The 18,151-nt window shown below is 35.6% G+C and overlaps 1 protein-coding gene across 3 annotated transcripts in view; it reads right to left on the bottom strand.

Moving 5' to 3' along the window:
* LUZP2 (leucine zipper protein 2) overlaps positions 1 to 18,151 on the bottom strand; it is a 261,711-nt gene that overhangs the window by 51,576 nt on the left and 191,984 nt on the right. For all 3 annotated transcript variants that reach the window (XM_040559468.1, XM_040559471.1, XM_040559470.1), the window contains exons 9-10: positions 13,319 to 13,381; positions 11,302 to 11,364 (exon numbers count right to left, since the gene is read on the bottom strand). In XM_040559468.1, the coding sequence (XP_040415402.1) occupies positions 11,302 to 11,364; positions 13,319 to 13,381 (126 nt within the window). The remainder of the gene's footprint in view (positions 1 to 11,301; positions 11,365 to 13,318; positions 13,382 to 18,151) is intronic.

The following is an 18,151-nucleotide window of genomic DNA, read 5'->3' as shown; positions in this document are numbered from 1 at the left end:
TATTTTTTTTACACTTACCAAGAATTGTTGGTTATTGAAGATAAAGTTATCACAGATACTGCTTAATTAAAAAACACGATTGACTAAGTGATGTTTTATCACATGTTAAATTTTGAACTTTTTTAAAAAAATAGTCCTTAAACAAATACTCTGAAAAATGATAAAATATTTAGTGTATAACTTTTTATTTCATAATTCATTATATTGTCTAACTGGGACAACTTTTTAATTGGAAACCATTTAACTGAAAACTGGGACAACTGCTTAACTTGAATAAATTACCCAGTAAATAGAAATTTTCTGTGCTTATTCTGTAAGCATTATTTGTATCTTAGAAAAACACAGACTCATGCTTCTGAATTCTACTGTTCACAGAGGATGTTAAATGTAACTGAGAATAAAACTTTTTGGCAGCTATTCCTGTTAATCAGGTGTGCGCCTATAGCCAGATGTTCAGAAACATCTGAGTTGCACTTAAAGCACTTCTAACAGCAATAAAAGTCAGTTAGAAGCATCATTTCTGTAAAATCTCAGATTGTAAGTTTTTTTGATTCTTGTTGCTGCCACCATGCTTTTCTCTCTTATTTGTGACTGCACTGGGTATACACTAAAAAGGAAATAAGACCTTTGTGGGTTCTATAGTGGAAGTTTCACTTCAAGCTCCCTGGCCTGCATACTTTTCCTTCACATAAAAACCATTTACATTGAAAGCAAGATGGCATTTTACTGGGGTTTTACAAAAGTACTCAAGCTCTAAACTAAATAGCTGTTTACCCGTGGAAACACACTCAGACCATACACAGGAAGCCACAGCACTAACATTTGTGCCTGGTTTTCCTTTAGCTCAGGCCAGAGCACCTTATGGTTTAGCATTAAATGTTATTGCCCATTGCTAACCAATCAACATGAATAAAACAACCTGCTGCTTTTTCTTTTTCCTGTCAACCTTCTTTAAACAATTATATTATTAATTTAGGTGGTAAGGACACCCACTTTGAGGGAGTAAGCATTTTAAAACACATTTTAGGCATACCGGTATGTTCTAGACCTTTGTCAGTAGTGTGTTGTGAATATTTACTTCCTTTTCATTGAGAGAGGTTCAAGTCTTGCCAGAAACTTCAGCTCTTTGGGTTTGAGGCTTCCTTCTAAGATCTGACCTTTCCAGTCAAGAGTACAGTTCAGCCAGGAAAATACGAAACAAAACAGAACTAATATTTCTGGCAATGTCATTTAACTTAGAAGTGCTTTTCGTGAGATAGCTATCTCAAAGCTTGCATTTTCTAAAATATCACTTCACGTTCAGCTGACAAATAAAGGAAAGCCCAAACCATCCAACATATACAGTCATCATTAACACCAGCATATTCATAAATAATTAGAGTGGTTCCAAATCAGTTAACAAATAGTAATACAATTTTCAAAAACCCTACCCAAATGAAGATTAAATTTATTGCGCTCATTTTGAGAATTTTATACTGCAGATCAATGTATACGTGGCTGTTTGCCATCAGCAACAGCCCAGAAAACAGGATCAAGCAGAGGGAGACTAAGTGACATGCTCCAGTTATTTTGAGAATTTTTATGTATCTGATTTTGAATGCCTCAGCATTTGTTCCACATTGGCTCTGCTGGGAAGTACACCTCATGTGGGACATGCCCAGAGCTAAGCCATCTCACAGCCATCGCCCCACAGTGTGGTTTGGTGAGGAGCCCCGGGGCTGGGAGGGTGGCTGGATCTGGAGACCCACATGTGCCAGGTACCAACAGGGACGTGGTGGCTCAGGACACCACCTTGGCTGTTCCTCCAGCCTCTCCGCTACCAGGGAAGGCCAACATGCTCCATGGCTTGCGCCCTGAGCCAGACATGAAGCTTGCAGTGAGTGCTGGAGGGTGAAGGGGGCTTCTCCGCTGTGTGGGCACTCCTGTGGGTGCCTGGTTTTCCTGTTCACAATTTGTTGTGCCTCTGCCAGACCATTCCCTCCCTTGCTGCATGGAGACCGACAGCTTGTCTTGTCCCAGTATTCTCAGCATAACAAGTCTTCAGTTCTAATATTTCACAAAAACACACTTTTCCCTCAGGAATTTATACAGCATCTACCACTGCAGAAGTTTAAACAGTGAAGAAAAATGATGGTGTAAGTCTGACCTTGGCATTATTCATCCAGAAGCCTGCCCCTTTTTGACATATAGAACACCTGGATCCACATTCATGGCTTTCATGGGGAATGTTCCCTCTTTTTCCTGATACATGTGTTTGAGGCTTTAAGTCATCTTTCAGCTTGGTATATTTCTTTCCCTCAGCCATATTTTCTCTCTGACCTTTGGGCAGTTTGAATTTTCAATACTTTACGTGACAACATTTAAAAAATTTTCACCTTTACTAGGCACACTCAAAATCATTAATAGAATTAGGCTATTTAGAACATGTCAGTGAAAGTCCCAATCCATTTCAATTTGATATCGATAGCAGAACTCTGCTCATTTTGGTGGGAGCTGGACCAAGTCTGCAAATTGATTGAATAGCTGAATGCTGCCAGTTAAGTGTAAAGCTGCTGCTGCTAGTTTTAAGTAACTTTAGCTCATGCTGGCTATTGAATAGTCTTGTATCTCATAGTAACTCAGACTAGATATTTAAGACTGCATTAACTTGTAATGCAAATCCATATTGTTAAGGCTACATCTTCACGGCCATACAGAAAATTTTTAAATTTGATTTTTCAGTTCATTAAAAATTTCAACAAATTTTAATGCTCAAAACTATGCCATAAAAGAAATCGCTAACAATAAACTAATAGACTTGACTTACTAATCACTGCAACAGTATTTCACATTTTGTAAACTTGTTCTCCGAAATTGCACAAGGCTATTAATAAAATGACAGTAGAAAGAGATTTTGTTCAATAAAGACAACAATAAATTATGTTACAAATACATAAACCAACATCCTTACACAGAAATACACATGGTGACATCCCTGTACTTTCTTGTATCCCACATCTCATATTACTTTTTTTTCCATTTTCTTCAAATAGCATTGTAAGTATTTTTCCACAACCAATTCAGCCTGCATTTTTAGTCTCCTACTGTGCAGCTAACGTTAACACATTATTAATGATTGTAACATTACGGAACCAATATACAAAAAAATAAGATATGGTATTTGAAATAGAAACAATGCAACAGCAAAGAAATGTTAATTTAAACTGTGAAATAGCCCCTAAGCAAAAAAAAAAAAAAAAAAAAAAAAGTGTCTAGATAAGAATTTCTACATACATTTTTCTAAGTTTTGTGAGTAAATTATACCACCATTCAGGAAAATAAAAAACAACCAACCAACCAACCAACAAAAAAAAAAAAAAAAAAAAACACAAGTACTCAGTGTTTTTTGACCTACTTCAAAAGAAATATAATCATAACAAGACGAAAAAAATCTTGCGCTTGATGAAAGCAGGTATTCACTCACCTTACAGTAGCAGAAGATGACAAAACTATCCCTGTGCTAGGTCTACTATCTCAACAAGAGAGTTATCTGAAAAGTAATCAAGCCACCACTTGCCACCTTTTATATCAGCCACAGATATGTATGCAATAGAACTAATGTATTTCACAAAAATCAACTTAGCCAATCTAAATTTCCTATCTCAAGGTGCTAAGCTACTGAGAAAAACAAATAATAACCTGTCTTGAAGTGTTTTTCTACACCCAATAAGTAGCCAGATCCAATCACAAATAGTGGATAAGCTGAAAAGCACAATTTTATTTCCAGTACTGGATAGCATCCAACTACACATCTAGAAGTGTACAAAAGCTCTGACTTCATGAAAAAAATCCGTATATGAATAATTAACAGAAGCATTATAATAAAATCATCATAAGCCTCATCACTTGAAAGAAAAAACATCTAGCAGCTTCAAAGACTGAACTACCGCCTGCAACAAGAGCTACAGGGATCCTAAACCATGGAGACTAAGTACAGCACTTAGCGCCATTTGTATTGCAAATGCTTCAAAAGGAGAATGGTCATCAATCTTACTATCTGGCTCTACATAAACCAATGTATACAAATGGAACTAGAGCATGAAATGCAAAGCACTCCATAAGTTCTGAGCTTGCAGAGATCCTGATCTGCTTGTATAACCGCCAAATCACTGGATCCATTACTCACGAATCTTTAGCAATATTAGCTTAAAGACAATTGTTCCAGAGCTCAAGATGAAGAGCAACATTCTGCAACACTTGTAGTCATAATGCTTTCTTCTACAAAGACCTTCACTGCAAGAGAACAAACCACAGTTTGAAATAATTACTCAAAATACTACGACGTGGACCAACTCTCAAAGTCCGGGGCAGATTCCACAGGATATCTTTTACACACCGTAGTTTAAGCCTTTGTCTTCCAAATTCTTTTCAATTCTGTTCTGCGTGCTAATTTTTTTCCTTCACTTTTCAGCCAAATTTAAATCTTACGGTACACAGTACCTGGTAAGACATATATTTTTAGTTTTAGTCCTAACATTTTTAGACAAATTGTTTTAGACAAAGCATTTTATTTTATTTTTAATACCACTCTGAGTAATTAAGACTTTTCACTTTGCCGTCTTCTATTAGTCAAGTTTGTGCACCATCACTTCTACTGCTGTATGATGTGATATTAGGCTCTAGGACCCTAGCTCCTCACTGGCTCAGCCAAGAGTAGATGAAGTACCTGAAGACTGGAAAAGAAGAAACGATACCCATGTTCGGAAGAGAAAAGAAGAAGAGATTATAACTTACAGATGGCAATACTACAACAATCATTTTTGGTAAAATACTGAAAGGAATAATCAAACTAACTTTCTAGGGGACAGAGTTCTATCTGTTATATATCATTCACGAACTGAACCATGAATTAAACTTACACTCATCAAATATTCTGGTGACATCAAACCAGAACTCTACATGTCATAGGAGATAGGTTTTTTCTAAAGTTATCTTGACAAACTGGAGAAAATAAGATGACATTCCCTAAAGACAAGTGTAAAAGTGTAAAATACAGACAGGAATAATCACTGAAGCAAACAGAGAATATAAGACAGTAGGGACGAATGACTCAAGATGATATCACCACTGAATGCGTGATATATTTGTAGAAGAAGCAAAGAACACTGTGTGTACAGACTACAAAAAAATGCTTTTACTCAGTATGGATGAAATGTCCAGCTGGACTTTTGTGTCTACTTGCAAATGTCACTGTAAATGGACACAGACCAAAAGAAACAAGTTCAGATCAGAATAACATCAGGCATTAATGGTGTGCAAACAGTTCCTGGGAAGAAGAACCAAGGAAAAAAATCTACATGTATTAATTTAAAAAGCAAAATTTCTGTGAGCGATGCAAGATAACTGCAAAATATTGATGTAAAGGGAAGGGAGGGGGGATCTACTTGCGAAGTCTATGTGAGATGGCATCGTAACTAGTTGTTTTCAATTTCACTAAAGCAGATTCAAGACAGCTATAAGAAAATTCCTACTTTTTAAGGCTAAGAGAGCAAAGCTGCAAAAATACAGTTTGAACTGCTGCAGGCTTCTTAAAAGGAATTGGATAACAATTGTGAAAGAATAACATGCTCATAATCAAACTTTCTCTATAGTATGAAAAGAAGGAACATCCTTTGTATTTTCCATACCCTCCTAAGAATAAAACTGTTAACATAATTGAACAACTGGTGATGGAATTGCCACATATAAGATTTTCTTCATTTATCTCAGTAACTATGAAGTAGAATTGCTTATTTATGTATTTAAGAGGAAAAATCCACAAGAATATTTCCAGACTTTTTGTTCTATTTTTGTTCTACTACCTATCAGACTCTACGTGTATTGTTGGTGCTTTTGAAAGGAGATACAGTATGCTACCTTCTCATTTAGCATGTCATTTCTGACGAAGTCCAGGGAAACCTGTCCAAAAGCATTTTCATATCTGAAGTCATATCTGTAACAAGCTGTAATTTCTTCTTCCAGATTCTACTTGGTTGTTTTGCTATGTGATGATGTCAGTCTGTAGCTTATACAACATATCCTTAATAATGTTACCAGTTTAAAAATCTCTTTGAGAAAACAAACAAACGAACAAACAAAAAAACAACAAAAAACTCTCTAATTATTTTGTATTACGCTATGTTTATAACAGCTATTTTATAATAGTTTTTGGTTTTGTTTTGTTTTTCCTAAGCAGCACTGCTAAATTTCCCCAGGGAAGTCACAGAATATTCAGATGCTGAGGAAACAAGTTGGATGAACAAACACACTGCAGGCTAGAGATTCTGTCTGAAAGTGAAAAGAGCTGCAGCATTCTCTCAGAAAAGTTGATACGACAGGCCCATATGAAATTGTCCTCAGTCTATCACCTTCTTTTATCACCTTCATTTAGTATTACAGGGCAATGTGAAAGCACCAACAAGACAAGAGCATTGTTTTTGTGCTAAATAAATCAATGTATATATGAAGTTAAAGGAAAACAATGATGCTTTTTTTTTTTCTCAAAAAAAGCGTTTTTCAGGGGAAAAAATGAATTTTATGATACTTTCAATATAGCAAAGAAACCTTTAAAATGTATGAATGGTCTCATTTTTCAAACACGCAAAGCCAACTGAATTCTCTAGTTGATAATATTAACAAAAGCAGATGCAATTCATGGGCAAAGTACAGGTTAGGTAAGTCTTTTAAACGCAACCTTTGCCCCTTCCATAGAAAGTCTGTTTGGGTGTTTCCTAGACAATGATACTTTCTTCAAATAAGTCCTTGAAAGAAAAACATTATATTTAAACTACCATTTCTCATACAGGACTCTGCTGGCAATTATGAAACAAGACCAAGTTTGAGAAGATAATACTGTACTGTTTAGTCTTTTAGAGGTATTGAGCACTCAAGTATCTGAAACACTATTTAGAAGCAAAAGAGAAAACTGAAGGTAAGTGATCATCTTGCTTTTAACACATGATGTCACAGTTCATGCAAACGTATGGGTTCAAGGCTACCACCACAGAAACAAGCTAGATCACTGTGAGGATCAGCAGAGGCTATCAACATCTGGGAGTAAGATTCTCCTCTTGTTTCTTTCATTCCTTCCTCTTCCCGTCCTGTTTCTCTCTCCTGGTCACCTCCACTAACTTCACCATCTTTCCCTGTTTGAGCACCTCATTCTTTGCTGCTGCCAGATGCCCCTCATAACCTACCCCCTGCATTTGTCTTCCTGGACATCCTCCAGTTTCGCAGCTGGTTCTTTACTGCTATCACTTGGGCACTTCTAAAATTGCAAAGAGTTCTAAGGACCCCCCAGGGCCACAGGCAAACAGTCAGCTCGTAAGGTGCGTATTTATGAAGCATATTTGGCAGCTACACTTCAGTAGTGGGCCATGTGCATGTACCCAACTGGAGCAAGGGCGATTTGCTCCTCAGTAGAGGGTGCATAATTATACATTACCTTGCTCATGGTAAGACCAGATATGGAGTACTTATTAGCAGTTACCTAATTTATTATACGGCAGATGCTATTTACTTACTTATTTAGATTATAGTATGGAACAAAGATGTTGTACATCAATAGGGTAGACTTATTTAGCTGTTGCTCACATTTGAATTTTATTTTCTAGGACTGTATCTGTACTTTTACTTTAGCATTAATTAAAATAATTATTAGTGATCAAAGGAATTGAACTATATATGTTCACAGTATCATTGGATAACAATGATTGACATGCACCTACTAAAGTAATTGATGACGAGCTTCTTAGGGCGTAATATTTAGATTGTCATCCTAAATATATGGCGAACAATGTATTTTGCCTCAAAATTTAAATGACAAAAAAAAAACGGTCAGTGGAATTCATATTTCTACAACTCAAACAGAATCCTTAGGAATTCATCACAAAACAATAAATAAACATATGTTCAAGCCATAACAACCATTTGCACCTTGTACATTTTAAAGAACAAAGATTTCAAATACACAAGAGACTTGTGTAAGGTGATAGTCAAAGTAAATGCTGGCTGTATTTTTCTTCATCTCGTATTCATATCAGACACGCACGTGCTTGTGTTTCAAGAATACCAAAACATACTTTCAATTCTTCTCTATTTTAGTGAAACATGAGGTTTCTAGGACAATGTAACCGAATGATGTGAAGACAGGGAATGGCGGAGGAGTACATTTGGAAACAAGTTGTTGTGAATGCGTGAAACAAACATCAATTTTAATTTAGCAAAGCGTTGAAACTTAAGTATACTGTAATGAATCAGCATTTTACATTAACTATTAAACTATTAATAATTAGATTAACTATTAAACTATTAATAATTAAACTATTCTAATTAAGAGTTGTCCTGGTTTCAGTTAGGACAGAGTTAATTTTCCTCCTAGTAGCTGGCAGGGTGCTATGTTTTGGATTAGAAACATGGACTGTTGTGGTTTAACCAGGCTGGCAGCCAAACACCACACAGCTGTTCACTCACCCTCCCCCCTCCCTCTCCGGGATGGGGGAGAGAAATGGGAAAGTGAAGTCTGTGAGTTGAGATAAAGACAGTTTATTAAGACAGGGAAAATAATAGCAATAATAATAATAATAATAATAACAACAACAATAATAATAATAATAATAATAATAATAATAATAATAATAATAATAGTATTAATAATAATAATGTGTACGAAACAAGTGATGCACAATGCAATTGCTCACCACCCTTTGACCGATGCCCAGCCTATCCCCGAGCAGCCGGCCCCCCCTCCACCCCGGCTAGCCACCCCTATATATTGTTCAGCATGACGTCAGATGGTATGGAATACCCCTTTGGCCAGTTTGGGTCAGCTGTCCTGGGTCTGCCCCCTCCCAGCTCCTGCTGCATCCCTAGCCTGCTCGCTAGCAGGACAGAGCGAGAAGCTGAAAAGTCCTTGGCTTGGTGTAAGCACTGCTCTACAACAATTAAAACATCAGCATGTTATCAGCGCTCTTCTCATTTTAATCCAAAACATAGCACCCTGCCAGCTACTAGGAGGAAAATTAACTCTGTCCTAACTGAAACCAGGACAAGAGTGGACTCATTCAGGACTAGCAGGTGCCTACTTACAAAGGGAGCTATAAAATCAAAACTCTTGGCTGAAAATTTAGTATTAATCATTCCTTATTTTCCTTGCTCAGACACGTAGCAAATTTCCAATTCTGTCAGATCTTTAAGGTTATTGCACTGCATATTTTACGGGACTGAACACTGCCAGAGAAAGGAACTCAAGTTCTAATGTCAATAGAGATGACAACTACATAGCCTTGAGAACATCACTTAACTTTAGTGACTCCCCCTGCTTATCTGTCACGCGACACGTTATTATACAGATAGATAGGTAGGAAGATATAGATATACATACATCCATGCAACATAACAAAGATTATAAAACACTTTGAAAGCATGAGAGTAAATACATGCTAAAAATTAAGAACTCATGTTTAATTTACTACCACTTGTTAAGTTCTGGTCACTTATTCCCCAAACCTCTAATGAGTAGCTTCATTGACAATAAGAGTTACCGGTTTAAAGTTTAAAAAGTTATAAAACAGTTAGCGATTTAAAGCTCATTCAGAACCTGTTTCTCAATGTTGATTATGAAAAACAAAACCAAAAAATCACAACCAAAAAAACCCTCTTAGGGTTCTTCATTATTAATTCCACCAGAGAAAGCAATAGTTTAATGGGCACGGACTGCAGTGCTCCCTCATGCCCTGTAGAAATCGAAATCTTACAGACTTAAGTGTACATCCTTCCAGCGAACAGCTATGAGAAGCTTGCAACGATCAGATCTATACAGGAAATACAATTCCCTGAAGCCCTCAGTAAGGCAGACAGAAAATATAAGGTTGAATGGTGTTGGAACGCAGTGGGAAGTCCTATAATATGACAGTAACTAGCATCCAGGAGATATCACACACACTGGTTATGCTTATGGTTATGCCAGCATAGGCTGGCAGAAGACTACTCATGCACCATTTTGATCTTTTATCAAAAAGAATCAGAGCTTCACAAAACAGCCTCAACAGCAATGATAGCCTGGAATCTGTCCAGTTGTTGGTATCAAAGCAAGCAGAAATGAAATGAGAAAATATCTAGTCTTGTCCAAATCTAGTAGCTGAATCAGATCAGACAGGTACTTAAAAAGCTTTCCACCCTGTACCAAACAGCTTCTACACTATTCAGTGTCTTCAGACCCGAAATACATACAGATCAGCACATTGAACCTACTGTTTCCTACATCTCACACGACCATCTAGGAGGATAGCAGAAGTTTGGAATTCCCTTTTCTTCATAAAGCAATTTTACTTTACTTGGGAAGAAGACTGACAAAGACTACATAAAGGATATATCAAATTAACAAACCAGCAGTTCTGTTCACGATCAACTTAACAGTGAAGAGATATTTCAGGTATTTGCATATGTACTTCTCAGTACACAGGACTTCAGCATCCTTTTCACAATTTGTTAACATCTAAGGTTCTTAAAGTGCTTTTAATTATATTAATTCATAATTTCCCCCAAAAGGCAAATAAACATTTTCCCTATTTTGCAAGTAAGTGCATTCAGATCAGAATTTGCCCTACCTAATTTTTAACCTACTTCTGAGCTGGAGGCTCTAGTATTCCTTCATAATCAAAAACTATGTCTATTCAACATAGGTTAAGTAGTTTAAAGCATAATTCATGTGGCCAAACGTAGGACACTATTCCTACTATATAAGGAACTATATCCCAAACAAGGAACTATTCCCCAGACAGTATTTCCCTGTGACAGTAGAGAATAACTTATGGAAGATTAGAATATATCCTCTTGTCCCTCTTTAACAGGGACTAAACTTCTCCCTACCCAATCTATAAAATAGGGCAATAGATTTTCGTAACCAGAAAGGAACTAGAGCATTGTTTTATCTGAACATGTAAACAAACTTAATGTTTTCCACTTCTTTTGTCTATTTAAAAACAAAGATACCAGAATTTTTTAGGCTTTGAATCTTCTCTTTACCCCAGAAAACAATTTAATAAAAATCACTGTCCCTGCTAGAGTGGTTTGCAAAAAAATCAGCTGAAATAGGCAGCATTTCTGAAATTACATTATGTTATGATGTCTGCCTTTGGTGTTTTGAGCTCTTTTCAGTATGGTGAGAAGGAAATGAATGATTCCTTAGAACTACAGTAATCAAGGCAGATATTATACTCCCAGATTACTTCAACATTACAGCAACGCTAATACCTTAGTAAAGTTGTGTTGAAGAAAACTCACCTTAAAAATCAAATCTTTTTTCCCATATCGAAGCTCTTTCAGCTGGGCTTGAATCTTTTTTGACTGAAAGGAAGGACAATAAAAATCAGTGTTTTTCCTTTCAAATATTTACTTTTAAGACCTGAAAAAAATGTGGCAAGATCTGACAACAACAGAAACAAGATCAGCTTTAAAATGCAGAAAAGTAACCAATATGAAAGCCAGTTGCTTTTCCAGGATAACATGTCTAAACCAGTAAAATGAGTCAAGGGAAAAGAAAAATGGTACTGAGCTAAAGCACGTATATGCACTATTATGAATAGCTGTTTGGTTTATACATTTCAGACAGGAGATGTTTAGTACTTTCCATGAAAGAATATCTGGAGCCATCACCTTCAAAACCATCTCCGGGGCACACTGAGACTGTATGCAGCCTGGGAGAGCAGAATAAAGTGCGAGCTTCCTGTTAGTTCTATCCATAAAGGGTGTTTGGTCTAATTATTAAAAGAATACTAATTGTTCATAGTTATTATGCTTGGTAAGTATAGTACCTAATTAAAGAACAGAAAATATATGGCATTTCTGTGGCCTACACCACCTAACTGGCAAAACAACAACAGCTAAGAAGGATGCTCCTGAAATCTTATCATCTTGGTTTGTTCGAATGGCACTAACCCACTTAAAAACCACACATTTGCCAGGATGATTCATCAAGCCTGAAATTAAGGTTTAAAACACATTCACAATCTGCTGCCTTGAGTGGTGGTTAGCTTTGGTTTGGTTTCCTGAAATTCTTTGACAACAAAGCTTGTCATACTACAATAAGCTTAATTTCATTTTAGACTTCACCCTCAGATTTAAAGACATTTGTGTAGCAAATATTAAATAATCAGAGAAGAAGTCTTCAAGTCAATTACCCAACATTAAAGACATTTTGTCCCTAGCTGTATAACGTTTATGTTATACAGCTAGGAAAAAAAAACGTGAACAAGAGGGGAAAGCAGAATGCTGTGTTGTACACTGCCAATTTTTTTTTTAGCAGTAAACAAGGGAAGACTATATATTTGTACTCAAATACTCTGGCATGTTTGAAAACAACAATGATGACATAGGAAGATACCAGATTATGACAAGCTGGAAACAAAAAAAATCATCATTTCCTACTGTTGAGGATTTCTCAGAAACTGTGGTTGCAGATCATCAGTTAGACTAAATACCTAATATAACTTGAAATCACTACTTGGACCTTGTAAGTATCGTTGCCTAAGTTTAAAAGTAGAGTCTTTGATATAGAAAATGTGGTATTTCAACCTTAATATATAAAATTTTAGTCAAGAAGATAAATGTTACGCTTCTGCTCAATTCTAGGAAGGTGAAATTACTTTTACAGAAGTTATATGTGCAGAGAAAACCCCATGACATAACTCATACAAATGAGTAAACCACGTTAATGTATACTAATAAACACTCATGAAAAGGCAAATAGCTAAAGGGACTGCTCCAATGAATACAGTTACTTGTACATTTAGATATTTGAAAAAAAAAATAGGCTTTTTTTTTATCATCAGCTGTCTTAACACTTCTATAGAGAGAATATTTTATACCGTGACACTTTATATTTGAAATCATGAAACATCAGAAGGATTGATAGTAATAGATCTTTGCTGTCTCTCTGTTACTTTAAAAAGGAACTGAAAAAAAAAAAGCAACAAAAAACCCATAATTCCTGTGTTATTCTAGGCATGGAGATCATGGAAAGAAAATTAGTTTTATACGTATTATAGATGTATAATATAATCCTTAAAGAGCTAAATATACTTTTAAGAACTACACACAAACTTTACTGTACTTGTCTAAAACTTGAGTTTGCAGCTTTCTAATATATTTCAGTTGCCTCTAGTGAAGTCACAGAAAGTTGAGATAAACAGTCATCATGCATGCGTAATATATAATCTCTGCTGGAACCTCAGCACAAGAGACTTAGATGCAAGCTTCTTTGGGGTATACTCAGTTTAGAATAGAAATGAACCTTACTTACCTCTTCTGCATGAATACCACAAAGCTTGTTTCCTGACAGAAGCTTGTTTTTGAGGCTTTTGTTCTGAGGGGGGAAAAAAAAAAAAGTTTTATTACTGAGAGTTACTGAAATTTTAAGGGATCTTTTAAATATTTCATCATACCAGTTTTGTTTTATACATCACTAACACCTTCAACGCATCAAAAAAGACACAAATAAGAAGATAAAATAGCTGCATCATGGCACAATATTCTCTCGGACAAAATTCTGCAAGTCTACAACTTGGCTCTAAAACATGCTTTCATAGAAAGAGGAATGCACAAGAAACCTTCCAATACTCTCAAGCAATAGCAAGCAATTTAGACTGTATATATGAGTTAAAAACAAGAAAAAAAAACCTCTAATCCTAACCTGATGTCAAGGGCATAGCTCAATATCGTTTTCAGTAAATCATTATAACAACTGAGTAATAGGTCCAAGGATCTTAACATTTAGCCCTGATGATCAAATGCATTTTAACTTTTCATTAAATTTCATAATTTAAAACAGTAAGTAATCAAAATGTTTAAAAGGCTAGCTAGCTGATACCATTTTAACCACTCGGTATTCTTTCTCATGTACAAGTTGTAAATATTTCCTCATTTTCAGGGGAAAAAATATATATAATTTGATAAAAATAAATTTTTAATAGTTCGGTAATTTCTTCTGCATTCTTCACTCACATTATCCTATAATTGACAGTCAAGTGTAAGATTTCTCTGCAGTGTGAACACCTATAAAAACAGTTCAGAAACTTAAATATTTGATAGGTAGATCTTCAAGTGCTAACATACAAAAAAAAAAAAAAAGAGAGAAACACACAAAACATAACTTCTCCTGTGCTAACAAACTGTAAACATACATAAAGAAATCCAGCCCACCACATTTCAGAAATGTATATTTATTATTGTACAGCAGTATCTTTCACGAATATTTTGCACAAGAATATGCTGGCATTAGAAAAAAAATGATAATTTAATTCAGGATATCAATTGAAATTTAGTTTAGTATTCCACTGAAACACTGGACATTTTGTTTCCAGAATTAGTAGCTTGGAGTTTTTCTTGAAATAAGTTTCTATTTAAATCCAAGGTAAAGAAGCTAACGATTGAAACATCCTTTGCACAATTCCAAAATAATGAGAAGATATGACATCTTGTTTGACACATTTCACTGTTGCTGTCTACTCTGCACTTACACATATTGCTGCAGAAACAATAAATCATTTCAAGCTGACACCATTCTCTAATGCAAAAAAAAAAAAAAAGCAACTGGGATATTACTTTGAATGAGACAACAAAGATTCTGCCTTGCACAAAATGTGATTTACAAAGGGCTGGATGTGAAAGGAAAGAGAACACATGTTGTTCTCAAGTCTCATGGTTGATTATGTTTTATTCTTTGAAAATGATGTGGTGGCTCCAGTCACAGATGAGCGCTTTATTGCGCTAACCACTGCAGAAACAGAACAAGACTGCAAAAAGGGAGTTAGGTAGCAGTTACAAGGGGATCAAAGGTAAACAAAACAAACAAACAAAAAAATCCCAACAAAGAGATGAAGCATGCCCAGCAAATCTATTACTCACCAGGGGTATGTCTAAAGAGCTTTGTTGTACTGTGACCACATTAGATGTGACTGTTTTTTCATAAAAGATCAGCATCACCTCTCAGGTTGATGGCCAACCAGATGTGCCAAAGGCACTGTCTCGTTAGGAAATTGCACTTAATTAACCCAGGAAGTTAAATCATCATTTTGTCTTGACTAACTAGGTTCATTACCCTCCAGATTCCCTACAGTCTGACAATGGTCGGTTTAAGGTAGCAGATTCTGTTACTTAAGAACCAAAGTGAGAGTGAGTTGTCATCTTTACATTTTTACTCATTTTTCTTCCTTTTGCCAAGTGAGAGCTACTGTAAGAAATACTTCTATCAATACAATAACAGTTCAAAATTAACTTCCACATGCACTGTTTTGTGGAGGCCTTGCAGTAACTCAAGACGTGAAGAACCGAATGCCTACCACCCCAAAAGGACATATGTTGTAGTAGATGACTGCCACAATTTTTATGTGTCATGCTAAAGTAGTCTAACAGAAGAATATGGTTAGGAAAATGTAGTCAAAACCAAAACTTTATGAAAATATTTTAAGTTGGATGGACATCATTTTGGAGTTTTACCTAGGCCTAAGAGGATTTACCAATCCTGTCTCATAATCTAGCCTAAAGCAAGAGAACAGAAATTGGGGTTACCAGCATGGAGGCAAAACACTTGTGATTTAATCTGCACTTGTTAATATTTTTAGAAATGAGAGCAAGCATTTAAAGGTTATAGTTATCAAGAGCATAATAAGTAGGTGCTTGTCAGAGGCAACTGACAACCTCCTGCTTCAAGTTGGAGTGATTTTTTGGTACTTAGCAAATTACATGTCACTGTTAAATACAGGATTACATTCTGGATATTATTATTTTCTACAGCAGAATGTGAAGTATACCACTAAAAACATGTGTAGTATAACAGAGCCTGATTTGATCAGGATTCTGACTTAATTAATAGGAAACGAAGCATCTTCTCAGGTACATTTTCTGTAAATTTGCTAGAATGGGTTTATTGAAAATTAGATCAATTAATCAGATTATTGGGTTACAAATGCTTAGCAATTCAGGACAGAACTTCTCACTCTTAAGTCTCAGATAATGATTCAAGATGATGGCTCTTATTTTTCAACTACATATCCTTCAAAGTACAACAACAACAAAGTTTTTAATCTTACAGTTTGTTTCAAATATCTTATTTGTTTTGAAGTACTTTAATGGAAAAGGTCTTAGATGTTTCCAGTCTAAAAACCAATATATTTCAAGAATTAATTGTCTGTAAACGTGTCCTTAATATCTTCTCTTAAAATGATATACAGGAATGATTTTAATTAGACATAGGCTTTCAGATTTACAGAAAGAATACCATTATACTCAAACTAAATAGGTAGCTTAATGTATTTGAACATCTTGAAAAGTGTATAGCACAAACTGTTAGCTGAAGCATTTGCACATCATCATTAAACCAAGTTACTGTAGTATTTAATCTTTCATTTACTAATTTTGCACCAATAGTTTCAGTGCATTCCTAAATTCAGGTGCAGAAACCTGCTGCCAGTGGTTGCCACATGCACAGGACTCCCATTATCCCTTCCCACACAGCTGAATGTATGTGCACTCAAAAACAAGCAGAACCACATGTGAGAACTGTGTACCAGCATCCTTCAGAAACATGAAAGCTATCGAACAGTTTATCAGATTTGTTAACATTTTCTTTGCAGAACTTCCATATTGAACCTAAGCTTTCTGCCTTATTCTAGGGTAATTTTTCCAGTCTCAGTGCATGTTTTTTCATTTCCTCCAATAGTGACATAACATTCACATATTTTGTTTGGGTTCTGATCTTATTTTCAAAACATGAGACCAAGCTTAATGAGAACTGACTTCTTTATATGAATACTGAAAGTAAATCTCTATTTTAGGTTGCCTCAACACCTCCCCACAAGGAGACTGATGTGAAGGCAGATATAAGAAGCTGTAGTGACAGCTTTTTTGCTAGCATGCCTTTGGAAGCTTCAGGAAAAAATAATCTTGTGCTCTGGCTAGAGGGGCGTATAGAATCAAAGTCACAGAACCATCTAGGTTGTAAAAGACATTCAACATCACCAAGTCCAACCACCAACCTGATCTACCAAGTCCCATCACTAACTGATGTCTCTTTATTCCAAACTTCTGAAAATAACTCCTTCATTTCTGTCATTTATTCTCCTGAATAAAGTGTCTGCAGTAGACCAAAGTAACCCCTACTAACACAACACCTCTCCAAAGAAGAGAGAGAGAGAGAAGAAAATCAGCAAGATATTCCATGTCCAAGAAGCCTTAGGAAATGAAGAAACTATCACGTCAATGGCTATTTCTTTCCATGTTGTTAGAGAATTTTACCACCTTGTATGTCAATAACATTCAGGTCTCCTTCCCTCTCCTCATCACCTCCACCCTACAATATCAATCTATAACAGGTCAAAAGCATGTTAGGGTTTTTCAGTACATTTTTTTTCTTATTTTTAATTCCCATCTTTCTATTATAAGACTTGAGACGTAAAAAGAAAAGCACAAACCAAGCACTTAAAAGCTCAACAGAAGCATGTGAACAGCTGCAGTTTTAGTTCTTTTCTTTTCTGCCAACTTATATTATTAAAATCATTATATAGATATATATTGTATTTTTCATAATATCCTCTCCTCTTTCAATATATACAAAAAACAATCCATGAAGCAAAAGTTGAGATGTATTGTTAATTGTGACAAACTACCTCTGGGTCCTGTTTCAAGGGGTTTATTACCATATTGTGTATGAGGTTATGGAGATTAACATTTATCTGATATAAACTGTACTCAATTTACAGAAGGGTAAAATTACACCACCTATGGAAAATACATACATTTTTAGAGTCTGTTCTTGAAATCAGGTTATGTTGACCTCTAGCCACATAGATGAGTGGTTTAATATTCTGATGCTGATGTTTCACAATTGCTAACATCTATATTACCTCTTTGAAATAGCAAGGATGAACAAACCTGTTCATCTCAACTGTGGATGAACAAAACTATACAACATAGACATCATCAGTACAAGGCCAGTTTACTTCACCTGCTAGCTTTTCAAAGCATGAGGACACAGACTACGTTCAAAGAAAATCACACTCTCAGAAAATTATTCCCAGCAATCAACTTCACTTCAAACATTTTATCTGAGGTCTGACAGCAGTTTTATGCTGTATAC

The sequence above is a fragment of the Cygnus olor genome, chromosome 5 (genome assembly GCF_009769625.2).
Source record: "Cygnus olor isolate bCygOlo1 chromosome 5, bCygOlo1.pri.v2, whole genome shotgun sequence".
Classification (NCBI taxonomy): domain Eukaryota; kingdom Metazoa; phylum Chordata; class Aves; order Anseriformes; family Anatidae; genus Cygnus; species Cygnus olor.
This window is presented reverse-complemented; position numbering and strand designations above follow the sequence as displayed.